Genomic DNA, 27,879 nt, shown 5'->3' with positions numbered 1-27,879 from the left:
AACCAATATTTATTCATAAAACTTTTATTGAATTATAATCAATATTTTTTTCTTGCTTTGCTTCCAATGTAATTTTTATCTTAATGTTTTTTGATATTTTGACAAACATATTCTAACCTCAACTTTTGAGCTTTAATAGAAATATAAAATTTAAGCACATATCATGAATAGTCAATAAATAACTCAGTGCTGGGTAGTAACTGATTACATTTAATCTGGATTGTGTAATCAGATTCCAAAAATGTTGTATTTATAATTATTACATTATCAAATTCTCATAATCAGATTAGTTATCTTTTATGGATTACATGATTACATATATTCACACAATGGCATTAAATTATTTGTAATTTGTTGATTCTCACTAATTATTCTTTTTACTCTTTCAAAGTTTTCTTTAAAAAAAATTCAATTGTGTCATATCGTTTAGCTTCATGGCCATGTAAATACATTTGTGATGCTTCTAAATTGGGGACACAATTACACCATGTATGAGATGAATAAATCAGCAAGATACCAAACACTATGTCTAAATCATATTCAGTGACCTTATTGATTTAGACATAGTGATTTGGACAAATCACTATGTTGATTTGGACAAAAATATTTAAAACCTAGAACACTTTGAATGTGTAATGTTTTCATGTTTATTATTGTTTGCTTATGTAATGCAGGGATTCCCAAACTTGACAAATCCTAAAATATCAAATATTTTATTTTCATAGTTTTTATTTTAAAATAATTCATTCACTTTAATTAAAATGTTTTATGATTTAATTAATAATTATCTTTTCATCAACTCACAATCCCCCTATAGTTCTTTCATTAACCCCAGTTTGGGAAATATTTGAAACAAGTTGGATCAAAAGTCATATAAAAGTAATCTAAAAGTAGTCAGAATAAATTACCTAAAATTTGTAATCTAGATTACATTACTAATCATGTATTCAGTAACAGATAATTTTGTAAGTAATCTGCCCAGCACTGTCTACAAGTATGTTTACCCAATTAAAGCAATTTTGTGTCGAAGCAGAATATGTCATTCAATAAATTGCATTTTAATAAAGAGAGCATTCACGACATTAGTAGTCCATATACTATGTAAAAAAACATTAATTAAAATTAACATTTTGCAACAGAGCTTTGCAGAAAAAGGCCAAATGAAATAGATCTGTGCAATATTTCATAGGCATTGTAAGACAAAATATTTGTTTTTAAGACATTAGTGTTTTCTCTTATTACATAACAATAACAGTAAACAAACATTACTATGAGTTACATTGCGGTGACTTCTCTGGTGTGAGACCTTTAAAAAGCAACAACAAAAACATTTGCACTAAAAAGAAGAGACTGGAATGTAATGCGTTTCATTAAAAGTATGTTGCCCATATAAGGCTCATTATTACACATAAATCAAAAAGTGGAAGTAGTCTTGATAAGAGTAGTTAAAATTTTCAAAGGCATCAGGCAGAAACGAGTAACATGAGTTAAACTACAAGGTCCTTTTCTAAAACCTGCAAACTCTTCTTCAATGTATAAAAAGACACAAAAATGTCAGTGTTCATTTAGCATTTTGACCATTTTTAAACTGAAAACAGAACTGAACTTAAAAGAAAAGTTTCTATCAATTTCAAACATAATAATAAACACAGCAGGTAACAATTATTTATCCTTCACATATTGTCATGTAACCACCACACAAAGCAAAAAAAACATGTTCAGGTATTAGAATTTAGAACAATATAACAACGTATTCTCTAAACCACAAATGTGGAACTTCATGGCAAAGACATTAATGCAAGCCACAGAGATGAGTGTAAGCAGTCAATGTAGGTTGCATCTCTTTCTAATTATCACATTTAAATATTAGTAGACAAATTCACTAACAAGTTAATACAGTGCTTAACATCAACAATAAGTTGAGAGTTAGTATTGAGGTTTAAAAGACATAATAAAGACATCAGGGATATGAAACATGAGCAAAATTTAAAAAAAAATATTTTCTCTGTAAATCAAACAAACCAGTCACACTAAATTGAATGCAACATACTCAATGAAATTATGAACAGTTTACACAGAAATGTATTTTGCTTGTGTTTTAAGAATGAAGCACATTAAGAAAGTGATGCTCAACTTCGTAATTCCACTTGTGTTATTGCTTTTATGACCATTTTTCCCTTTTTGGCTATTGTCAGTGCTATAACTAAGAGGCACCTGCTACATCAAGTGAATAAAGGCGTTTCTTTCAATATTACCATTTTGTTCACTTCAAACTGCCCATCACAGCTATTTTCTAATTAATAGAAAAACAATAACAGATTGACCTCTCTGATTTAAAACAACTGTGAACAACCCAACTCAGTGTCAGTCTGTAAGGACAGGAATGTCAATCTCAATGCCTGACATATGGGAGCGTGTGGAATAGCGGTGCCCAGCATACCTCTGTGAGGGGGCGTAGCTCTGCGAGGGGGCGTATCCCTGAGAAGGTGCGTAGCTTTGAGAGGGGGCATAGCTATATGCTTGTGAAGCTCCAACTTCTGAGCCATAACCATCAGGCACAGACATCTGTTGCATATAGATGTGAGGCGGCATAGGCTGTGTCGGTACAGGTTGGTACCCCTGTGCTGGGATAAAAGCGGGGGCATCCAAAACAGCAGGAGGGAAGTTCTGGGGGGCGTATATCATGGGAGAAGGCAAGCCGTTGGTCATGAGGGGCTGTGCAGAGGGGCTGTTGGCCATTAAGGGCACTTCAGGGAGAGGTAGCCAGAAGGGTGAAGGCAGTTTTTTACACATGCAATACCACATGAACATCAGCAGAGCAGCTAAGATCAGACCACCAGCACTGCCGATGGCCACATACACCCCAAACTCAACGGCAAACAGATTTTCGTAGCGCTCATTGAGGTCGCGAGTGTGGAACAGGAACCAGACGGAGGGTGGCATGGCGATGGCCCCACCTAGAAACAGAAGCATCGCAGCGACTAGGTGGCAGCCTGAACTGTTGACCAAGCAGCGCGAGTTCTTGATGTCATCAGGAGTTTTGGAGCAGCAAGCGGTTTTACACATGCCAGTGAGACAGAGCAGAAGAGCCAAGCTGGAAAACAGCAGACCTGTGCAGAGAAGAGGTTGACGTCAATATTTAAGAATAAACTTGGGGCCCTGTGATTTCCTCGATACAGAAAATGTAGAAGGAATTGTGGAATTCAGTCATAAGTGGCAAAATTTGTCGAGCTGTACACTTAATTAAACTGTGATATGGACTTGTGTCTGTGAATATTAAATCACAAAAAGACTGCCATTTAAAAATGAGGTCTGCATGTGAATTGTGAAATTCTGAAATGTGAAACTGCGCCGCTCATTCACACAGACTAGATTCCTCTACTACACACTTTGAAGCATGCGTGATGCTCATGGTGTTTTCAGTGTCTGCCATTTCACTATACGAGGATATGAACACCTTCAGAGTCACTGCACCTGTATTTCACCATTTCATTTGATCAAACTAGCGTCACACACTGACACTCAAAACTGCAATCCACCAAAATAAGTTGTTTAACTTTGAGAAAAGTAAAGAAAATTATGACAATAATATATTACTGTTGTACAGTAGAATGTACTTCTCAAAATAATTACAATAATATTAATACAGTTAAAAAAACATTTAAGGAATATCACAATTTTTCATTTTTTTTAATTGTTTTAATTTAAAAAGTAAACCTGTTGTGCAGCAACAGTTTGCCAAAAAATTAATTTGTTAACATTTTATTTGATCTTTTTTATTTTAAATGATTTATTATGCAATCATATACCTGCCACCATTTTTGTTAATAAATGTGTATAAGATCATAAACAGAATCCAGAAAAATGCAGACAACAAAATAAAAAAGAAAAACATTTCATAGGGAACTATTATGGTTAAAATGTTAATAAATTATAATTGTATATATTGATGTTTTATGAATTAAAAAGATTAGACATTATTCTGATTTCAAAAATGATATTAAACCATTAAAATGGAATCCAGAAAAAATTAAAACAGATAACACACACACACGGCCCTATAAACTGACAAGCAAAGTCACTGAACACATCATGAGCACCTACCAGCAGGTAAACAGAACTGTAGCAGTCTGAGGTCCAACTGATCTACTTTAGAGTACCAGTCCGCATCAAAGTAATAGCAACCCGTAGAACCATCTCGCTGCACACACTTGGTCCACAGGCCGTCGTACACAGTCACGTTTTTCGCATTGCGGTTGAAGGTAAGCAGGCGTGTGGTTCTCCACTGAGGAATGAGCGTAGCGACGGTCAACCCACCGACCGACAGCATCGCAACGATTAAGGCGAAGGCATTGGTGGCGTGAATGTCACGACAAGACATGGCTGGAATCAGGAAAAACTGGAATCCTTGTGGGGAAGAGATAAGAAAGGAAATTGTTAATCAAGAAGAATGAAGAGAGAAAGGGTAACATGTTTTGAGTCATTTGCAAAAGTTTGCTTAGAAATTCAAAATTTAATTAGGCTACCAGTGCATGGAAATACGAAAGGTGTACTGTACTACAGTACTGTACTGTGGTATGAGAACTGAACTGAGCTGGACAATGACATCATTTTTTGCAGAACTGCCTTATAGATGAAATGAACTAATTTAATAATTGATGATCTTTACAACAGAACTGAATCAACACTGAACTGACTTGCATTCAAAATGCATAATTTTCCTGTTATCACTGTAAAGTTGCTTTGAAACAATCTGTATTGTATAAAGCCCTATATAAATAAAGGTGACTTGACTACTGGAAATCTTACTGTAATATACCCTCCCTCACAGACACAGACATACATTAAAGATGAGTCAAAAAAGGTTTAAGTGATGATTGCATTGCTTAAACATGTCGTGTTAAGTACGAGTGTGTAACTTATATACTGTAAGTGTTAATGTAAGTTATGTACCTAAAAGTAGAGTGTATGTAGAATACAATAAATGTCTTTGAGTTTATGTACAATAGACGTGTAGTCCGTATATGGAGAGTAAATGTACGTGTCTGTGTAAATGTCATTAACGTTACAACAATAGATGTGAGACAATCGCATCTCTGTCAGGAGTTTCTTACTGAATGTATCAGTTTATCACAAGCGATATATTACTTCTATTGAAGCTATTTTTTCTGTATTTCACGGGCTCAACATCGATGTTTAGGTTTACGGTTTGTTTTAATTCCAGATGTTGTTTGGTTATGATTTATGCAAGAGTATATTCGAGCGCTAACTAGCTAATTTCAGCTAACTGCTAACTTTACGATACAACCTGTTGCCCAATAATTTAATCTTAGTGACGCTATCAGGATCAATATATCTCACACATAACTTACCTGGTTAACAGTGAATTTTAAAAGACTCTTTTGGTGATATGACTGTCATTTTCTCACACAATTGGTGATCCTCAGCGGCCCCGTACAGTCGTGTTGTGTTTATAAGGACTCTCAGGAGCGCGCAGAACTCACTGTGCGGGTGCGGTGCTGCATGACGTCACGTGCGCGCTCACATGCGTATATCGTTCTTAGTGTAACTGGCTACATAGGCTGGATAAATATTGCAAAATAACTGTGCGAAGCATACAGTGGCATTTAAAAAGGCAATTTTGTTGTTATTTTCACCGACGCAGATTGGAGTTTCTTCTCGCTTAAATCAAACTGTATTTTATTTTGGCGCCTGCAAAAAACGGTAGTCAAAATATTTATCATTATACATTTTTATTTATTGCACCTTATTTAAATTGTCTTGCCCATTTCTATACAATAAACTTGCTGTCACACTTGTGAATACTTCGTTGGGTGGTTATATATTTGGTTATATTTCTATATAAATTTGGGCACACAAAATATATTTTTGGTAAACTAACTAAACAGCAAAAATGTTACATACAATACATTATAAATATTAAGTTACATTTGTTTAGGCCAACAAACATTGTAATTAATACATTTGGAAATCTGACTTTTGATTTATTAAATGTGCTCTCTATCTCTTATACAGATTGAGCACTGTGCCTCATCAAATTCACTAAGTGTTATGTGGGAGTATTTGACACATAATCATATTTCCTCTCTGTAGGAGGAGGTTCATGTGCACATGATTTATCAGTCTCATAGTTTGGACACCCCAGAGGACTTCATTTCTGCAGGTATGGACCATTCTCCTGTTCGGGTTTCAACCATTATATATATATATATATATATATATATATATATATATATATATATATATATATATATATATATATATATATATATATATATTTTATGTATACACTATAAATCAGGGTCCATGGGGGATCATTAATATAGAAAAATTAGTTAGTTTAGTTTGCATACACTCTGTGTTCAACTGTCCATACTGATAGTTAATGTTTGTTTAAGTTCATCTGGCAGAGTCACCATTCCAGAACCCTCCACTGTTCAGTGCCGCCCACAGGAGGAAAAAGAGACAGGTGTGTGTACTGTGTTCAAAACACTTGTGGGACATTGTGTGTGTCTGAGTATTCATTCTGATTGTGATTTCATTGCTGTTGTAAGTTCTGCTCTCTCTCTCTCTCTCTCTCTCTCTCTCTCTCTCTCTCTCTCTCTCTCTCTCTCTCTCTCTCTCTCTCTCTCTCTCTCTCTCTCTCTCTCTCTGTTTCGTCTGTCTCTTTTTCTCGCCATCTCTGCTCCTCTCATGAAATATTTAGAGCAGGGCTGTATGGCAGTAATGTATAGATCAGCTGTTCCTCTGCAGTAAGCATGTTTTGCGTGCTGCAGGGTGAGGATATGAAACGTGTTTGTCACTAGGTTTGGGAGTCGAGAACAGTTCTAATTCAAAACAGTTTCCTTTTAAAAAAAATATTCGAATAGAAGGACGTGATGTTTATTCTGCATTCTTCTAATTATGTTGATGGAACGCTATAACAAAATATGAATAAAATTGCAGTATGCGCATCTGTGCCACTTTAAACTTTGCTGTTGTCGTGAAAATGTGTTGGTGCATGTGAGACTGAACGTGTGATACATTGTTTTTTGGAATTAAAAGTTATTTTTTAATTATTATGCTTTGTTAAGATTTCATAACAGGCTGCTGATAGTATTGAATGCATTAAGACTACTTTCCACACTTTTTAATAGTTTATTTCTTCTTCAAAACTACTCAAAGAATCATTTATGTAATCATAAGGGAACCAGAAATCCTAAATTGGAATTGATTCCAGATCTCATCCCTTGTCACTATCTCAGAACTCATCAGAGCCTTAAACTACAGGAAAATAATGCACAATGTCGAATTTCTCACACAGATATCCCGAAATCCACGGAGTGTTGCAGATGAGACCAAATATGTAGAGCTGATGGTCATAAATGATCATTTAATGGTAAGATGAGTGACAGTCAATGATTGACCTAATTATTAACCAGCCTAGATGATCAAGTCCAGTGTTCTATGCAATTTATCATTGTTTTTTTTTTCTTATGACTGTAATGCATTAATTTTATTATGCAGTCACGTTCATTTTTTCTCCAGTACAAGAAGCATCGCCTTTCCGTTGGACAAACAAACAACTATGCCAAGTCTGTTGTAAATATGGCTGATCTGGTAAGTTGCTCATATTATATACATTTAACAGTCTTTTTTATTAATTCAAATTATTTATGGTTTTATGCTGGGTTAAGCCTACACAATCAAAATGTCTGTTACGATACTCACTGTGTCAGATTATGCAATTTTGACTCCTAAATCCTTGTTGTGTCATGAACAAGAAACATATCACGACCAGATATAACGACCAGTCATCGCTTGCCATCTTTAACAACTTGTCATGGTAGTCCGTCGAGGAAACATCATAAAGGCAGGATTATTGTTGCCATTGCTTTCCTCCATTGCATAATTCCCCCTACCAGAACCAATACCATTGTCTTTCTTTCGTTTCGCCATGTTTGAAAACTATGTACACAAGAGCTTCTGTGCTCCTACTGGTCAACGTCACAGATGTGACTAAACCTGTTGTGGAGAACAGAATATCCATGCTTCTGTCGGGATGTTGTGAAACATTACAGATGCGGCATTGGTTGTCGTCCACTATGATAAAATTCGATAAAACGATCGGAATGAGATAAAACTATCTATTCTTGCGTCCACATGCACATACAACACCCTACGTCAAATGAATCGTGCCAAAATCAGGCTGATATTGTGGTCTAAATCCAGAATGACTTACATTGTAAATGTATTAGTATGTATGTATTATACAAATAATATTATAACTGCAGAAGGCTGATCCTCATCAGTTTCTCAAGACAAATAGAGCAGGCTGACACTCTTGTCATGAGCTGGTTTATCTGCTTGTTTGTCAGTCTGTCTGCCCTTGACAGTGCCATAAACATTCCTCCATCTCTCTCTCTCTCGTGAAAGACAGCTGGCATCTGGCTGCTTCAGTCTGTTGTTCATTATGTCAAAATGAGCTCTAGAAAGAAAAAGATCCATCATTCTGCAGTCGTCACATTTGTCCTTTGGATTCAGAATTACATGGAAGAGATGTAATTATTACAATTCTTTATTCACCTGTTGTTAATAAAGACATAATCTTTTTGTATCTGCAGTATTTCAAAGAGCAACTCAACACTAGAATTGTCTTGGTTGCAATGGAAACGTGGGCGGCAGACAACAGGTTTAACATCAACGATGACCCCATGGTGACATTACGAGAGTTTATGAAGTACCGAAGAGACTTTATTAAAGAAAAGTGTGACTCCGTTCACCTTTTCTCGTGAGTTATAAAGAAAACACACACATACACACAGCAGACATTATTTTTATGATCAAGTGAAAGGACATTTCTAATGAGTTTTCTGTCTGCCTCCAGGGGCAACCGTTTCCATAGCAACTGGGGAGGAGCTTCATACATGGGCGGAGTCTGCTCGCTCACAAAAGGAGGCGGAGTCAATGAGGTTCGTGGTTGTGGTTATGGAAGATCCTTTTCAGTAATGAAAATGAAGTTTGTCAGTATCAAAGGTATTTTATTTGGGTGTTTTTTCCTGATTTGTTAGTATGGAAAGGAAATGGCCATAACTCTCGCTCAGTCACTGGGACAAAATATCGGCATCTTTTCTGATAAGAAACGCATTTTAAACGGTTAGTGTTCTCATTTCTTATACTAACCTTTATATTTTTCATGTGTGTACTTTGGCAGTAAACAGAGGAGTACTCACATATACAGACTCTCATAGATTTTCCACTGTAATCCGTCTTTCCCACACAGGAGAGTGCAAGTGTGAAGATAAATGGTCTGGCTGCATAATGGATGATGTTGGGTAAGTTTCTAATAAAGAAGATTTCCCAGATCTCCTAACACACATAACTCACTTAAGTTTTGAGACCCTATTGGAAATGCATATTAGTCTTACTAAAACAGCCTGTCATGCTTTGTGCTGAGTCTGTGTTCCTGTGCTTTGTTGCTTTAAGAACGTTACATTAAATGTAGTCAAATTAACAGTGTTTGAAATTTGTGCCACTCGCTGATCCATAACGTTTTCTGTCACATCAGATGTTGTTAACTGGCATCTAGTAAGAAACTGAGACAGATTAAAATGCTATTTCTCATGACAGTCCACTAGGTGGCATTAAATAATTTGGCATATCAATTCATCTGTCTCGGTGCTTATTCATATCTGTGTCCTGTTTTCATTTTCATGGGAACCTCACAGACTGTTGATGGGTGGGCAGATTAGCAGTACAGTCTGTGATGGTGAATCTCACAAAACCTTCCACAAAATATGCACATTTCAGAATCGCATTTCACCCTATAATCAATTCTTATTATTGTAATGCCAAAAATAACCTAATTCTTATTCCTGTTTCTATATATATATATATATATATATATATATATATATATATATATATACACACATTCGTATATATATTTTTTTGTTGTTGTTGTTTTTGTTGTTTTGTTTTTTGATATTGGGGTAAAATAAGACGTTTTTGTGAGACTGACCAATGAACTCCTGTGTAAAATAAGAACACAATATCCCAACATTTAATGAGAAAGTGTTATTGATCATTTTAGTCTAATTTTCTATTTTTGGCTCTCCACTGTTGACATTTCACATGTGGACATTGACATTTCACTGTTCATGATATTTTTAAGTAATCTTAATATTCACAAACCGTGTTTGTCAGTGTCAAAGTGAAAAATCGAATGATTAGATGTAGCAAAGCTCAACTGATAATTAGTATTTATGCCTAAAGCAGTCAAAAATGTTCCCAGTGGTCATGCGAGAAATGCTGTGATGTGAGGTGATCAGATACATGCGATGTGATAGGTGTTTGTTCATGTCACAGTGTACGCGTCTGTGTGTGTTGGTTTGTGTTTATCCGTGTGTTTTAATACCTTTTGCGTTTCCCCTTGTTCCCGAATGGGACAGCAGGTGAGCAGACGCTTGGCTGTGTCATGCTTCTCGCTCGTGTCCTGTCGACCAGTCAGCTGCTGAGTCACTTCAGCCTCGCCCCCTTCACTCCATCTAATAGCATTATGGCCTTAATTTTATTCAGTCATGAGTGCAATATGGTGGAAGTGCATTATGTTGGAACATTCTGCAGTTTCCTGTGTGCTCTCATAAATTTTTCCACTGGTTTCTTAATTACTCCGACAGCTCATAGTGGGACATGTTTCATTAAGAGGGGATTTTTGGGATCCTCTCATTTTAAAGGGGTCATATCATGCATTTTTAATCTTTTATTTTGTTCCTGATAATATTAGCTAAGGTCTTTCAGTATTTGCCACCCTCTCTCTGCCCCCTAAACATTTTTGGGGGGATTTGTTGTTAGTTCCAAATAGTTTGAACTAGCCCATTATTAAATAAAAGCCTTTTTGCAACAAAAAAAAACCTATATATGCCAATATAAAGTAGATGCACACCTTGGCATCCTTGTGTGGTTATTATAACCATGAACATTTCATAACTAGCTGTTTTTGCAGCATAGTTTAAAAATATATATTTTTGGAATGTAGAGGAGGTGTTGAGTTCCGAAAGATATAGTATGTAACTCATTTTCCGTGATATAACCCCTTTAAACAGTTTAAAACTGTCTGCAGTCATTCACTCTCAGAACAAAACAATCATGATTTCACGCTAATGCCAAATGTCATAAAGCCTGCGTGAGACACACACAGTCTACCTTCAAACACAAAACTCATTATAATTATAATACAATTAGATAATCAGAAATATGATGACAAAAGTGACTGACACCTGTCATCTGATATATGTAATGGCTTACTGACAGGACGTTAGCTGAAATTCACACCAGCACTCTCAGTGTGTGGTCACCCTCCGTCTTGCTGTGTGCTTAGCTTCTAAAAAAAGGCTTCTTCTCTTCACAAGTCATGTTTCAGAACACATTTATTAGTCATTAACTTTTTTTTATCAATGCAAACATTTCCACAACTCCTTCAAACTTGAATATCATTTGTAGAAGTTCATAAACTAAGAGAAAAAGAGTTGTAATCTCCACACCAAGCTAAGCTCTTTCTCACTATCAGGAGAATATGGGACTATTGGGACAAAAAGTCCAAACTTCTGAGTATGAGAAAGTCCTCTGGTTCCAACATGCACATTATATATGTTGTAGTTGGGTGGTGTTTGATATATATATATCCATCATTTCCTGAAAGCTACAGCACACTCTCACGGCTCATGTTATTAACACCAGTATCAATGGCCTTTCAGACAGACACGCTCACGTTGATCTGTCTCTCCATTGATAGATGTTTTGATGAGTTTTATTTTCCTTACAGCCTGCATGTCCGATCTGATCCACTAACTCCAGTGTTAATGTGGCAGGATATGTTGTGTTCTCTGTTTTCCCCCTTTAAGTTTGTCTTCCTGCTGTTAACAATCCTGTGAAAATGTCTGCAACACTTTAAAATTAATTACCAATGCTCGAGCAGGTAAGGAAAGGTGCCCTAATATTCCAGGAACACACTCAGCGTCTGGTAAATGAAGAGTAACCATTTGTACAAGGCATAATGTGAGATATGCACCTATTGATTTGCAGCCTGCGGTTAAGGCTTCCTTTAACTGCATTGTTGCAGATTGGTACAGATTGGAATAGTGCTTACTACTTCGGAATGATCTCTGCAGGATATTGAGGGCAGCGACCCAGCTGATACAGGCTAAGCAGTATTCAGTGTTCTCTTGATACTGTACGATTTAACCATACAGCCACACCTCTGTTTACAAGTGGGAAAATTGTGATTTACATCAAAGGGAGGGTGCAGTGGATGGATAGCAAAAGCTATGAAAGTGTCATCAGAATCAGAGAGGATTCGCCTTAAAAGAGAGTGATTTGGGTAATTTATTTGGAACAGGGTTTCCCAAACTAGGGTTCGCAAACTATGAAGGAACTGCAGAGGGTTTGTGAGTTGATTAAAAGATTACAAAATAATTCAATCATACAAATAAGTCATTATAAATAAATAGTTTTTTAAAAATAAAATCAATAAAAATTAAAGGATGAAATATTTTATGTACCCTGCATGTACTATGACCATTAACCGACATCATAGAACCATGAACATGCAAACGTGTGAAATTTTTAAATATTGATTTAAAATCTCAGGGGGACTTCAAGTAAATATTTTATTCAAAGTGGTTCGGTTGGCAAATAAATTTAGGAATCCTGGTTTTAGAGCACAGATATAAATACACAGATTCTACAATTAGCAACTGTTATTTATATATAATGCAATACACAGCACATCCATTATATTTAAAAGGTCAAGATCTGCCTGTAAACACAATTGACAGATTCTTCCATTTTCACCCAATTTGGTTGTTGTGGTCCTTGTGTTTGTATGGTGTTTTATGTTTGTTAGTCTGAGTCCTGCCCTCTGCTGGTCTGAATGAAACAGAGTCAATAGCCACTGACAGCCAGACTGATGTTTACGTCTGTCTCTGTTTACAGAGACCATCATTTTTAGCAGTAATTTGCCCCGTTAAATCTTTTCCACAACAGTGACCACGTTTACTTGAACATTTTGATTTTGTGTCATGTAAACATGATTTAACTTGATTGCTATAAACCAATAAGGCATTTCCCTGTAATAATCAGAAATGCTATACTTTTTATTTGGGATTGGAATATCCATATTCATTTACATCTACACATGGGCAACAAAAAAAAAAAATCCTCTACTGGTAAGCACTTCCAGTATTTCCATACGTGAGTAGTGGGAAAAGAATCTGCTTGTCAGTTTTTTGTGCAGTAAATGTGAATTATGTGCATGTAAACGTGGTTACTGAGGTAAGAATATTTGCTTTTCAGTATAAGCTCAATGTGAATTTGATAGTGTTACAAACACTCATTTTTATAGCCTATAAAATATAGTTTCAGCTGCTGTATGAATCAAAGAAAATTAGGCATTATGACTATTGTGCTCTGTGGTTCTCTGTAACAGCTTCTACTTACCCGAGAGATTTTCTGACTGTAACGTGGAAGAGTTTCATGATTTTCTGAACAGTGGAGGTGGTGCGTGTCTCTTCAACAAACCTTCAAAGGTAAATCCACTTCAATTCTGTCTGGGTTCATAGCATTTACTTTCCTTAGCACCCCACTAAGCCCACATAGAATCTGCACCCACAGAACTTCAAACAAAGTGCCACAGATTTTCCACAAAATTGGAATGCTCTTTCACAAAGTTTTATATGTACACTTTCAAGTTTTTTTTAAAAAGAAATTTGCATTATATTGATCAAAAGTGACTGTAAATGCTTATATTCCAGAAATTATATATATTTTTTCTTGTGAACAAAATAATTAAACAGCACAAGGGTTTTCAACATTGATGATAATAAGAAATATTTCTTGAGCACCAAATCAGCATATTAGAATGATTTCTAAAAGATCATGTGACAATGAAGACTGGAGTAGTTCAGCAGTGTCATCACAGCAATAAATTACATTTTAAAATATATTAAAATGTGTACTGTGTATAATTATTTTGAATATATAAATACACACACATGCATGTATATATTAAGAAAAATTTGTTATTTATATATAAAATATTTATATGTAATATAAATTATGTATACATATATATACAGTATATGCATGCAAATATATATACATGCATATGTGTGTATTTATATATACAAAATAATTATAATCAGTACACACACATTTTGGATTATTCGTGTTTAATCGTTGCCCAGCAATATATGTGAAATTATATTAGTGCAATAAATGGTGCAAAATAACAGAGTTCTTTTTCTCTCTCTCTCTTTTTATTTTAATTTTATCTTCTGTAGCTCTTGGATCCTCCTGAGTGTGGAAATGGTTTTGTGGAGGCAGGAGAGGAGTGTGACTGTGGAAGCCCAGCCGTGAGTGGTCTTACATCAACATCATGATCACAATATTCTGACACTGCTTATGTAATCTGTTTTTTTCTTCTTCTGTCTTTATGCAGGATTGTGCTAGAGAAGGGGAAAACTGCTGCAAGAAATGTATGTTGACGCAGGGAGCCAAATGCAGTGATGGTCTCTGTTGTAAAAACTGCCAGGTAGGCGCTGAGTCGTACAAGAAAAATTTGCAGCCTTCTGTTTGTGTGATTTTTAATGATCTTTGTGCTGTGTCTGTAGCTGGAGTTTATGGGTGTACTTTGTCGTGAGGCTGTCAATGATTGTGACATACCGGAAATGTGCACTGGTAACTCCAGCCAGGTGAGGGTACAATGCATCCTACAGCAGTAGAATTAATGGACTAATGCAACAGAATCTATCCTGGAACAACATTCCAATCAACCAATCAGATGTGAGGGATAAGTTTACCAGTTTATGTCAAGTTTAAGTTTACAACCAGGGTTAGGTGCTTATACATCAGTGTTATAAATGTTACATCTCATTTCACTCTGATTTTAGGGAGAAGTTATGGGTAGGGCTAGGGTTAGGACCAAATTTTCAGACAGAAATGTTATTCCAGGGTCAACAAAATATGTTGATTGTTGATACTTGGCAAACCAGGGTGACCAGCACAGCATATAACATATAAACTATATAGTGCATACTACATACATTTAAAAATAGCAGACAGTGTGACAATATAAACGTGCTCTCTTACTTTCTTGTAGTGAAGAATTTTGAATGGTTATATTTATAGTGTAAATAACTTTAAAATATTTACACTATGAATATAACATACCATTAAAACTTTATAATAACTTTATAAATATTTTTTTACAGTGTCCTCCAAACCTGCACAAGATGGATGGGTACACATGTGAGAAAGACCAAGTGCGTTTTTAAATATGAAAAATATATTAAATATAGTTACAATTTATATTATGTGACCTATTTTTGTTCATTTGATCTCATTTCAGGGAAGATGTTTCAATGGCCGATGCAAAACCAAGGACAAGCAGTGCAAGTACCTCTGGGGAGAGAGTGAGTGACAGTTATTTTAGTATTATTTATATACTATTAGAGTATTTATTTATATTTTGAATTTGCTTTTATTTTATATTTTTAGTTTTCATTTTAGTTTTAGTCTTTTATGTCCTTTTGTCATTTTTGTTAGTTTTTTTATATTTAGCTTTCAGTTAGACGTTAAAGTTAGCTGCCATATATATATTCAATCACTAAAAACTATTTTTATAGTTTTAGTTAACGATAATAGAACTGGTGGGTGTGACATCACTTCCTGCTGTTTGAAATATGTTTTTTGTTGTTGGTGTGTGGTTCTGGTCTGATGAATGTGACTTATGATCTGATGTTTTTGTTTTAAAAGAAGCAACATCGGCTGATAAGTTTTGCTATGAGAAGCTCAACATTGAGGGCACAGAGAAGGGCAACTGTGGACGTGACAAAGACACCTGGATTCAGTGTAAAAAACAGTGAGTTTGACCGGCATAAGAGGTTACTACATGAAAGTAATAGGTAATGAATTTCCATGACGGGTTCATGTATATAAAATTACACTTAGAGGTAGGGTCAAATATGTTTTAATTAAAAAATAACAGCAAAAAACCCCACTTTTTTGTGGTTTATACTGGTTAAAACTCTCTTCACACCCTGATAGCAATCAATAATAGAAGTGGTCTAAATAATAAAACATTGGTCTCGGTCTGAATGCAATGATAGGATGTCCTACCTGCCTGTCAACATATGTATTTCCGCACCCTGCTCGCGCAGACATCACACGTCATCAGTGTGTTTTATGAGGCTATGCAGACATGTAGACAGACAGTCATAGAGCGCCGCAAACAAACAGCAGCCTCCTTTTACAGTTCCTCCTGAACCTAAACAACGAGCTTATGCTACGTTCATGCCATGTCTTAACCGTAATTACGAGATGGCAACCCGTGACGTTCTACCCGAAGCAGTTTACATCCTCAGATTGGGATTAATGCTTTTCTCTGGCAACACTATCAATGCCGAAATGAATCTGCAGCAGTCAGGTGATACAAGTAAGATTGTTTTAAGTAAGAATATTTTGATTTTAATTACTAGTAGTGATCACATTTGAGTTAAGTCATTAAAGCATGTCATGGATGTGTAAAAGCATGTCAAGGATGTGTAAGATCATTTAACTTGGAACAGAGATTAAAAAGTGTGCACATGTGTGTTTTCAGGGACGTAAACTGTGGATACCTGCTCTGCTCCAACATTTCTCCAGCACCCAGACTAGGAGAGTTACAGGGAGGTTTGACTTCTTTCTCTGTGGCCCAGCACAGCGCCTCACTGGACTGCAGGTACAGTCAGAGACACTCACTTCAGGTTTCTTTGTGTTGATTCATTTTCCTAAAGTAAGTGTGAATGTTTCAGTGGAGGGCATGTGCTGATTGACGGCGACACTGATCTGGGATACGTAGAGGACGGAACGGCATGTGGGACGGATCGCATCTGCTTTAACCACAAATGCCTCCCAGTGCAGGAGTTCAACTTCAGCACGTGCCCTGGCACCAATGAAAGGGTGATCTGCTCCGGACATGGGGTGAGAGATTATGTGTGGTGTGAACGGGGACAGTTGTGTCACCCTCTAATCCAGCTTCAGTTGAAATGATGATATGACCTGAAACATGCAATAGAACAAAGCTAAAAATACATTTTGACAAAAAAAACTCATAAAATATGTATAGTTGAATATATTTTATTATGAATATATGAATAATAATACGAAGAGAATAATAATTTATCCAAATTCAATAAAAAAAAAACATTTTAAGAAACTTTTAAATAGCATAAATCAAATTTTATTTTCTTCTCAAATCATGGTGTGGGTCGGATTGAACTCCTCTAAAGGCCATTTTTTGTTTAACACTAAAAATGTGTTTAATGCCCCTAATATGTAAATAAATAATTCACAGATTTAAGTCCCTGCATGTTCTGCAAGCAAAATATTTAGTTGAAATGCTGCTGAACAATACTGTTGTATCTTTGTGTGTGTGTGTGTGTGTGTGTGTGTGTGTGTGTGTGTGTGTGTGTGTGTGTGTGTGTGTGTGTGTGTGTGTGTGTGTTGTGTGTGTGTGTGTGTGTGTGTGTGTGTGTGTGTGTGTGTGTGTGTGTGTGTGTGTGTGTGTGTGTGTGTGTGTGTGTGTGTGTTGTAGGTGTGCAGTAATGAGCTCAGGTGTGTGTGTGACCTGGGCTGGGCAGGTGAGGACTGTAACTCCACCTCTCCTTTAAGTTACCTGCTGGTGCGTCCCACAGCCAAAACGTCAGGTAGGCCGAACTTCCACTTTCCGTTAGACTTCACAAAAGGATGATGCACATAACCAGTCACAGTTCCACTACTCAGAGATCCTTTACCAGCACGCATTACAAAAAAGCTGATGACAGAAGACATGGTGGTTATGTGTAAAAGCTCCAGCAAGTGTGAACTCTTCATTACCAAAGTTGCAAGAATCAGCAGAGGTGCCATTTCTGAACATATTTCATAGGTCATTTCTATAAAACAAATAACATGTCAAAATTAAAGTAATAAACCATGTGATGCAGTGCATTACAGCGATTTTACCACTGATAAGATGCTTTCTTAAGCACAACATGAAACCGTGGCACCAGCAATATTAACCCACTGAAGGATTTTATCATTTTAATTTATTTTGTCAACAGCATAGAATTTCTTGATTATTTACTAGACATTTTACATCAGATTATTCTATTTAGGTTATGTCTGTTAGGCTAAATTTTATGGTTCCTGTTATTAAATGTTTAAAAAAAGAAAAGAAAAAAAAGGATCATATCATATTCATGTTCAACAGTTCATTCACCACTCACACATTTCACACGCTTTTAATTTCTCTTTTTATTTTTCTGTTTCATGGCTTTTGTTTATACGCACTCGTTCTTTGTGGACAGGCTCATGTCTTTTGCTGGAGTGACAGTGAGTTTAGATTTGAGTTGTTGTTTGTTGTCGTTTTGTCGTTCACTCACCCCATTATTCCTCCGTGTTTCTGTCTGAATGAAAGCTAACAGTGTTTATCTGCTGTGCTGTGTTGTTATAAACCTCGTCATATATCCTGTTTCATGGATTTGATTTGTATGGATGCCTTTAACATATAGCCGGAATGAGAAAGTCATAGATTTTTATCTTAATATTTTTTCTAGTTCCTGTCTCTATCTGTCTTTATTTCAGATTGATTTTGTCATGCGGTCAACCGGACGAAACAAACATAATGCTAAATCAAACATAAATATGAATCATGTTTACATCCAGATTAGTTTTGCTTTGTCCAGATGATTGCAGGTCAGTGTTGTCTGCTAGTTGCCATGGCTACAGATTAACCATTCTGTTCCTCTGACAGGCATCGTAACTACTAACATCATCATCGGGGCCATTGCTGGCTCCATCCTGGTCCTTGCACTGATTCTAGGCATTTCTGCGTGGGGATATAAGTGAGTCACATGACTACAGACATCTCACTAGCTGAAAACATTATTAAACTTTGCCTAAAGGGATAGTCCATCCAGTAATGAAAATTCAATTATTTACTCACCCTCATGTTGTTCCAAACTTGACTTTCTTTCACTGACCACAAAATAAGATCAGCAGAATCATCAAAAGGCTGTTTTTCAATAAAATTAAGAGATATTCTAAACTATTCCTTCGTGCTCCTTGGAAGAGATCTGTTGTAAACTTCTTCCTTCTTCAGTGTAGAAGATTTAGAAGCGAAAGACCAGGAGACTTGGGTTTATCTTTTAAGCAGAGTTCTTTATTGCTGTGGCATCGCGGTAGTCACCAAGTCTGACTAAAGGCCGTATACATTTTAGTTCATATACCCTTTAAGGGGGAGGAGTTACATAAAGGTGGAGACACTCTGAAACCAAGCATGTAAATGAAGTATACAGGTTTAGGAACCTTACTGGAAATTCCCCTGCCCTGATATTCGGCAGCACAACAGTGTGATTCAAATGTAAATATCCTAATCCAATCAGCCAGACTCTTCACCGCCTGGGACAGTGGCTTCGAGAGCTATTAGACTCATTTAACTCACAATAGAGAGCTCTGGACAGACAGGAACAGGCAGGTTTGTGACATCAGATGCTAATCCAATCAGCATAACAGTGTCATGTATAGATGGCAATCTCATCAGCCCGACTGTATCACCCATCTTAATGGCCAGGAAGTGCATACAGACAAAAGCTAATGTCCGACACCTGAATTGCTTGACTTACAATACAGAGATCAGGACTGGCAATGAATCTCTTGCTGATAATTCTGATATCATCATTTATACTTCAAATGCTAAATTCAGTCTACTAAACTTTCTCAGTTTATATACTATTGTATTGGAACCTAAATTAAAACATATAATAAATTTGTAAGATTACAAGAAAAACTCATAACATACAGTTTTGGAACAATATGAGGTTAAGTAAATGAAGACACTGTCATTTTTGTGTGCAATGTCCCTTTAAACTGGAATTGTACATACATAGATTTGTTATTTTATTATGATTTTTCTCTTGATGTTTATTTTGTTAATTGTGTTTTTTCCGCTCTCCCCATGAAGGAGCTACAGACAGCGTCAGTATGTTGAATCTGATGTACATCGAAGATTCTGTCGGTTTGTTCAGCTTTCTCTGAGTGTTCTTTTATGTGTTGTGTGAAGGAGTGGAAAGATTTGAATTATTTCTAAGGCTATTATTAATGCTCACACTTTTGGATTAAGAATTTGAACAAGCACTTTACCCTACATATTACATTTTGGCATGCAGACTACCGTTCAAAAGTTTGGGTAGGTTCCATTTTTTATGTTTTTGAAAGAGGTCTCTTATGTTCACCAAGGCTGCATTTATTTGATCAGAAATACAGCAAAAACAGTAATATTGTGAAATATTATTCATTTTTTTTAACTAACTGTTTCTGCTATAGCCAAGATGAATTTTCAGCATCATTACTCCACTCTTCAGTGTCACATGATCCTTCAGAAATAATTTCAATATGCTGATTTGCAGCTCAAGAAACATTTCTTATAATTATCAATGTTGTGCTGTGCTTAATATTTTTGTGGAAACTGATGCATTGTTTTTCAGGATTCTTTGATGAATATAAAGTAAAACAAAAACAGGATGTATACAAATGTTTTACTGTCTCTTTTGATCAATTTAATGCATCCTTGCTGAATAAAAGTATTAATTTCTTACTGACCCCAAACATTTGACCGGTAGTCTTTATATTTTCCTAAGTGATCATATTTTTGCTGGTGGATGATATTCCCTGCACAGTTTTCAGATCAAACTTTTTTTCTGTTTGTCAGTCAAATGCCTCCGGGTGATTACGTGAAGAAGCCAGGAGATGCGGATTCCCTCTACAGTGACATGCCACAGGGTGTGAGCTCGAACTCTGGGAGCAGCTCCAAGAAGAGGTCTGCTTACCTGTCTCACTTCCAGATCAACACCTGCTCTTTCACCCCCTCTATCCCCTCCATCAGCCAAAACATCTCTCTGTTCGGCTTCAGGTGTGCTTCATCTCCATCTTCATCTTCATCGCTTTGCCTGCTCTGCAAACAAATAGTGGAACGTTTATTTTAAAAACAAATAGGAAAGTTTACTTTGAGAGCTCAAAAGACTTGAACTTGGAGTTTTCAGTTATGTTCAATTTAAGTATCAACTTTGTCTCAGATGTTTCTGTAAAAATACTTTCTAGGCATAAGACATAAAACTTCTTTAGAGCCAAAGTCATCATTTGTTCTGGAGTTAGTCTCATTACTGTCTAGGAGATACAACTGAGAGATTAAAGAGATCTCCTAAAGATTGTGTTTTTTGGGGGGGGGTTTTTAAGGGCCAATTCATTTTGAGTGAGGTCTATTATTTAAAGTATGAACGAATTCCTGTTTTATTTGGCACAGATTTTTTAAGATAAACTTTGCAGTTCCTTCTACAGGATGTCATTTTTACTGAAGACTTGCAGGTTTTTATTACTTCCTTGATCAGTTCTCCGCTGCAGGTTTGTGCTATTGGCTCAAAATGCTGTAACTGTCTGTTTGTCCCTTTCTTGGTTATTGTCAAAGTCTTATCAGGCTCTAGTACCACTAATACTGAGGCAGTAAGTATGTCAGTGTCTTCATGGTGTTCCATCTCCATGATCTCATGCTCATCTCACTCATCTCAGTGTGTTTGTTCTGCTCATCACAGTGTTGCGAATCATTCCTGCTTCACAGTATAGCTCTGCAACGTTTTGAAATGAATATACTGTAATAATAATTTAAGCGAGAACTTTAAAGAAGTACATGATGTCACTTGGATAATGGTGATGTAATTAAGGAATTTGACTTTAATTTGAAAATATATTGCCAAGTTTTCCATATTATAATTTATTGCAGCACCCAGAGACATGAGAAAAATGATCCCATGTTCACTTAATTGTGATATTGTGATAAAAGAAAGCTAACTAATATGAGTTCTATCATTAATAACTGTGAGTTTAACGATTTAACGTTTAACGTGAGTTTAATGTTATCCAATATATTAAGACGTACATGATGGAACATTAAAATTTACTGCTAAGTAGGAATGACCCATGTGATGTCTCAGCCATTTATTTTCCTCATACAGAACCCTTTAATATCTGTAACTGCATTTAAGGAATTTAAAAGAGAATTTCTCTCTTCTTTGGTCTGAAGATCTAACGGTCTTTCTCACTCTTGGAGTGAAAGAATCCCAGATGCCAAGCACATCTCTGATGTTTGTGAAAACGGACGACCAAGGAGCAACTCATGGCAAGGTAAGACTTCTATAAATACATCAGCTCTAAATGACAGAGCTTGCATCAGATTAATCTCAGCATATATCACATGTTTGTCTCCTCTGTCACTGCAGGAAACATCACAGGTACCCGTAAGAAGCTCAGGGGAAAGAAGTTCCGTCCTCGCTCCAACTCCACAGAGTAAGAGATTTAGTATTGAAATAGAGACATGTCTTCTTTACCATACAATGAGTGATTTGGAAATACAGGGTGGATGTTGGACTTTGCATGGAGTTTAAAACTCTATGCCATGTATCAGTACTGCAGTGTGTCCAAGATGAATTTGTTCTGTGTTTGGTGTAAATGCTGATTTGTTTTTGGTGTGCATCGATGTGTGCGTTGGTTTAATCTCTGGAACGAACAGCACGATGAAACTGACCTGCACGTCTTCATCTGTATGAACACAATATACACTCTAATTCTTATTTCAGCTTGACGCTTGTTTCTGCACTTGAACTCTCCTTTTTCAAACGCATGTGACAAACTGACCACAACTAAAACAAAGAACAACATTCAGCTGACCTACACTAATACTACTACTTTATTTTGTAATATTCGTTCTCAATATTCGTAATATAAGTTTCAAACAAGACATTCAAAAATGCATTAGCAAGCGGCGTCGCACTTCTGTGATGTGCTTTAACGTTGAATAACTTGATGGTTGTGGAAAAGTTCTTTTGCTAAATTTAAAGGAATAGTTCACTCAAAAAATAAACATTCTGTCACCTTTACTCATCTTCATGCCATTCTAAACCTGAATGACTTTCTGTCAACAGAGCTGTGACGCTTTTACTAAACTATTCAGTGACCAGAATAATAAAAGTAGCCCAAAATGCACTATATTTCAAGACATCTAAGGCCATATGTAATTAGGAAGAGATCGAAATCCTTTATTGACTGATAACCTTCACCTCTGCCAAAGCTCTTAAATCTAATGCGCACATACACATATTCGACCTAAGTGCTTGAGGAATTGTGCCAGTTTGATGTCATTGATACCAAACAACAATATATGCATATATTATAAACATATTGTATATATTTGAATATATACACTATTGTTTAAAGTCGTATGCTCACGAAGGCTGCATTTATTTGATCAAGACATGATCTTTCAGAAATCATTCTAATATGCGTATTTGGTGTTCAAGAAACATTTCTTTTTATGATCAATCACTTGAATTGTATGTAAAGGGACATTTTGCTTTGTGTTCCACTGAAGAAATAAAGTCATGCAGGATTACAACAATATGAGGATACGTAAATGATGACAAATTAAAAAAAATTCTGTGAACTAAGGTCAATTGGATGCTGATGTTACAGCAGCTTTGTTTTGTCGAGTCTTCGTTTAGTTTCGTCCTGCACCAGCCACAAAGCGAAAAAACTTGATATGATATCTGTGTAGGTGCTGTAGTCTGAGCTGCTGTCTGATCTCTCACCTGCATCTTGGACCATAAAGAATGTCAGTGCTGCTGCTGTCTTTTAAGAACTTCCTTCTTTCACCTCTTTCTCCTATCTCTCCTGTTCTTTCTCTTCTCCCCCCTCCCTCTCTCTCTCTCTCTCTCTCTCTCTCTCTCTCTCTCTCTCTCTCTCTCTCTCTCTCTCTCTCTCTCTCTCTCTCTCTCTCTCTCTGTTCACCATCGCTCCTTCCCCATCCTCCTCCTGCAGGTATTTAACCCCTTGCGTCAAATCAGAGTATTATGTAACTAAATGGGTAGAAGATGTGAATAAAAACACTGAAGGACCTTATATTAGGTACAAAACATCAGACTGCATTAAATCTGTCTCCTATCCATCACTTTCCCTCCTCAGTTGTTTTTTTCCCTGAACAAATATCATTTTTCAGAGATGAGAGCTGAGCGTTAGGGTTTGAAGAGCACTTGCTGGCAGATCCTCTCAAAACCATTAATTTCAATGTATTTGTTTCTTTTTGATCTTCTAAATGTGTATTATTCCATTCCAATGTGTCATGAACCGCTACAGTAGAAATTTAACTGCAATGTCAAATTTGAAAGTAGTGCATGAACATTTCTACAATTTCAAAGATTTACATCCAGAGTTTTGTAATCATGAATCTTAAATGTTTGTCCTTAAATCTTAACTCTTCCTATCATACATCCCAATATAGTCATATAACTGACCGCTTGTCTTTAAAAGAGACGGAAGGCATTTGTTATTTAGTAAATCATTTGATGTAAACATCAATAACCATGAGATGCATGTATCCATCACAAAACCAAGATCAGATTTCACCCCAAAATCAACAGAAATAAGGAATGGCCCATTAAGGCTTTTGTTGCATTGTGACCTTATCTGAACATTATAAATACAAATAAAGACATTTAAAGATCATTTAAAATTAATTTTACTCAACATAATTTTTTTCTATTGATTTTGGACTGAAATATGAGATTCACTCAGGTGCTCTGTTTAGGTTCTTGTATTGGTGCATCTGTGTGTGTATATCAAAAGATCAAACCAGACTCATTGATTGAATTTAAAGCTCTTGTGTTTGTATGATATTTGTATTGTATTGCTCCTTCACGGTTCTGTCCCTCTCACACTCAGTGTCCACTCTCTGCATGCCGGCTGCTGCCTAACTTGTCGCTTTTGCACTCTATGATGTCATCAACTTATGGCTGCCATGTTCTCTGTGATGATGATCACATGTGTCTGTCCTGATCACCTCATCATGTCCGCCATGTTTGTAAGCCCACATGATGCTGGGTATGTTTGTTCGTTAAACATCCCAAAAGCACTGCATTGTGCTTGCATTATCTGCCCAGCTTCACTCTCCAGTAAGAGCCAGTGGGTATTTTTGTGGCAAGGACTGATGAAGTTAGTGATTTTGGATGATGGATTGCCGTGGAAACACTCCCTCTGACCTCTTCAAGAGGTCAAAGGTGACAGGTCCATGTTTGTTCTGGATCTTGACGCTGTTATCCAGTTCACACACTTCAGTACTAATGTCACATCTCTCTGATCCCACAGGACTCTGTCACCGGCCAAATCGCCCACCTCTTCAACGGGCTCCATCGCCTCCAGCCGGAGATACCCCTACCCCATGCCTCCCCTTCCAGATGAAGAGAGGAAGGCCAACAGACAGAGTGCCAGGGTAAGACTTACCATATGTAAGCCTCTTTTTATCGTCATTCAGCACATTGCAGGTATTCAAGATAAAAATATTTAGACAATTCCCAGAATAATGATTTTAGCTATTTTATTTCTCAGTTGTATATCACACTACATTTTCTAATGTGGTAGAGAAGCTACAGAAGCACATGAATGAAATTTAGAGGTTTTACGATGGTCTGTCCACAGAAGCACTTAGTAGCAATTAAACTAAATACACAAAAACTTTGTAAGAAAGAAGTTAAAGTGCCCCTATTATGCTATTTTAAAGTTTCCTAATGTTGTTTTGGAGTCCCCTACAACAGGTTTACATGCATCAAAGGTCAAACAACTGTTTCATTTTCTCATAATATACATTTGCACATCACCACATTTTCAACGATTCTCAAACGACTTGTCAGATGAAAAAGATGAAATCTATCTCTCTAAATTCCACCTTTCCGCGAGCTACTCTGTTCTGATTGGCCAGACAGCTCAGTCTGTTGTGATTGATCTACCGTGTACAAAACAAAAATGCCCATTGCCATAACGTCAGCTGTCCTGAGGCTTCCTACACCATAAACTAAACACAGTAACGAACAATGACGTTGATTTTACCATATCAATCCAAGCACAAGTCCGATGGTGAAACATTGGAAGAACTAGTTATTCAACCCAAACCTCCATCCCAAAGACAACTCGAGCAGGACGTTTCTCAGTGATAAGCTACTAAGTTTGAGGAACATTATGAGATGTTGCAACTGTAATTCCTCACCATTCACCTCCAGCATTAACAAGTGTATGTCCATCAACAAACCAATTTTACTTGTACTTATTTATTTACCGAGTATTTTTCTAATTTATTGCGGTGAACATGTGGAAACTATATCAATAACAGTGCATACATTAGCCGAGCACTCATACATAAGCGTGAATGACTGATGTAACATAAACGTTGGTAAAAACAAATCTTGCTCCATGCTTAATTCCTCAAAGTAGTGAGAACGACAGACAATCTGCACTAATAGACAGAGTTTTAGGTTATAGTGGCCCACAACTGATTAGCAGAAGTATTTCAGTTAAGACAGTAATAATGTGAGTTAACCAGTTGGCAGGAGACAAATACAATCTAAAACTCAAAACTAAGTATTTTGAACACCATCTTTCAAGAGCCAAGCAGTTTTGCGAATCCTACATTGAACTCCGAGATTTGAGAAGCAGTCGTCAGTAAAATAAAGGGAACACAGCTAAAGTTTAGGATTATACTGCTGTGGTATCGTGGTAAAGATGAATTCTAACCACTGATTCTTCACATGCTCGTCCTTGGGCAGTGTAAAAAAAACTGGCTTTACCTTCACATTGTAGAGCACAGCGTCTTCTGGACATGATATTATCCAGTATCCACAGGAATCAGCTGCAGTGTTTGGGGTTCAACTTTTCCCTGGTGTCTGAACGCACAATAAGTGGGCGGGCAATATGCTAATAGAGTTTGAAAAACGATTCATTTAATTGACTCAGATGCGACTCTTACTTTTGAAAGACAATAACTTTATATACGGTGCACTTTCAGATTTGAAACTTTACAGGATGTTTTCATTCACTTAGAGCTATGTTACACACTACATGAAAGGTCATTTTTGAAAATCCATAACAGGGGCCCTTTTAGAAATTTTTTAGAGACATTCTTATGAACATCTAAGAATTCATCTTAAGTTCAATTCTTTGAAAAGTTCTCAAATATTTTCTTAAGATCATCTGATTTTTTCTTTGGCCAAAAATGGTTTTGGTGTTATCTGATTGTATAGTGGTTATAGCGGAAGACTCGCTGATCAAAAACACCTCAAAGGCCGTCTTACCGTAATAATCATAATAAGCGAGCACACTTTTTTCATAGTGACTGGCTTGACAGGACTTCAGAGGCCGGATTTACGAAAATCTTCTTAAGAAAGAAGTTATGAAAATGAATGTAAGAACGTCTTTTTTTCTTAAGAAGAAAATGACAGGCTTTGGTGTTATCTAATTGTGTAGGGGTTCTTGCCGAAGAATGTTCAACTCAATGAAAACCCTCGAAAAGCCATCTTTTAGTACTTTACAAGAATAATCATAATAAGCATGCTCACTACTTTCATCTCTACTGGCTTGACTGGAGTTCAGCAGTCTGAGTTGCGTTTTTTTAATGCTTAACAGGTAAACAGTTATTTTTAATGTGCCTATATATTTAATAAGTGTATATCTACTATAAGTTCATATTCAGCAAAACTAGCACAGAGATGTCAAACTCAGGGGCCGTTTACACGACACCGCTTTCAACTAAAAACAGAAGACTTTTTATGCGTTTAGCCGTTCATTTACACGACAACAGCGTTTTGGTGGCCTGAAAATGCAAACATTTGAAAACGGGTTTTAAAGTCCAAGTTTTTAAAAACGACACCCTTATCATCTCTGTGTAAACTACAAAAACACTAATCTGTGAAAAAGGTGATGTCATCCACATGC

General features: G+C 36.4%; 2 protein-coding genes across 5 annotated transcripts in view; one reads left to right on the top strand and one right to left on the bottom strand.

Annotated features, from left to right (window-relative positions):
• Positions 1–27,879, top strand: part of adam22 (ADAM metallopeptidase domain 22) — an 82,071-nt gene that overhangs the window by 49,577 nt on the left and 4,615 nt on the right. The window contains exons 7-31 of one of the 4 annotated variants that reach the window (XM_077214811.1): positions 6,115–6,184; positions 6,420–6,490; positions 7,325–7,399; positions 7,549–7,620; positions 8,625–8,791; positions 8,888–8,972; positions 9,072–9,156; positions 9,284–9,335; positions 13,487–13,586; positions 14,340–14,411; positions 14,498–14,590; positions 14,670–14,750; positions 15,270–15,320; positions 15,407–15,470; positions 15,814–15,919; positions 16,658–16,777; positions 16,851–17,019; positions 17,633–17,744; positions 18,830–18,920; positions 20,039–20,092; positions 20,786–20,986; positions 22,151–22,251; positions 22,347–22,413; positions 23,941–24,027; positions 25,264–25,387. In XM_077214811.1, coding sequence (XP_077070926.1) covers positions 6,115–6,184; positions 6,420–6,490; positions 7,325–7,399; positions 7,549–7,620; positions 8,625–8,791; positions 8,888–8,972; positions 9,072–9,156; positions 9,284–9,335; positions 13,487–13,586; positions 14,340–14,411; positions 14,498–14,590; positions 14,670–14,750; positions 15,270–15,320; positions 15,407–15,470; positions 15,814–15,919; positions 16,658–16,777; positions 16,851–17,019; positions 17,633–17,744; positions 18,830–18,920; positions 20,039–20,092; positions 20,786–20,986; positions 22,151–22,251; positions 22,347–22,413; positions 23,941–24,027; positions 25,264–25,387 — 2,370 coding nt within the window. Of the gene's footprint in view, positions 1–6,114; positions 6,185–6,419; positions 6,491–7,324; positions 7,400–7,548; positions 7,621–8,624; positions 8,792–8,887; positions 8,973–9,071; positions 9,157–9,283; positions 9,336–13,486; positions 13,587–14,339; positions 14,412–14,497; positions 14,591–14,669; positions 14,751–15,269; positions 15,321–15,406; positions 15,471–15,813; positions 15,920–16,657; positions 16,778–16,850; positions 17,020–17,632; positions 17,745–18,829; positions 18,921–20,038; positions 20,093–20,785; positions 20,987–22,150; positions 22,252–22,346; positions 22,418–23,940; positions 24,028–25,263; positions 25,388–27,879 lie in introns of those variants that run through there. The other 3 variants (XM_077214809.1, XM_077214808.1, XM_077214810.1) reach the window with 3 other exon arrangements.
• On the bottom strand, positions 1,038–5,571 carry cldn12 (claudin 12). The gene is made up of 3 exons (XM_077214817.1): positions 5,373–5,571; positions 4,105–4,407; positions 1,038–3,110 (listed from the first exon to the last, which is right to left on the bottom strand). The coding sequence occupies exons 2-3, from the start codon at positions 4,379–4,381 to the stop codon at positions 2,365–2,367; spliced, it is 1,023 nt and encodes a 340-aa protein (XP_077070932.1). The 5' UTR covers positions 4,382–4,407; positions 5,373–5,571; the 3' UTR covers positions 1,038–2,364.

This window comes from Siphateles boraxobius, unplaced genomic scaffold (genome assembly GCF_051911475.1).
Source record: "Siphateles boraxobius isolate OS27281-9 unplaced genomic scaffold, OSU_SipBor_1 68, whole genome shotgun sequence".
Lineage (NCBI taxonomy): Eukaryota > Metazoa > Chordata > Actinopteri > Cypriniformes > Leuciscidae > Siphateles > Siphateles boraxobius.
This window is presented reverse-complemented; position numbering and strand designations above follow the sequence as displayed.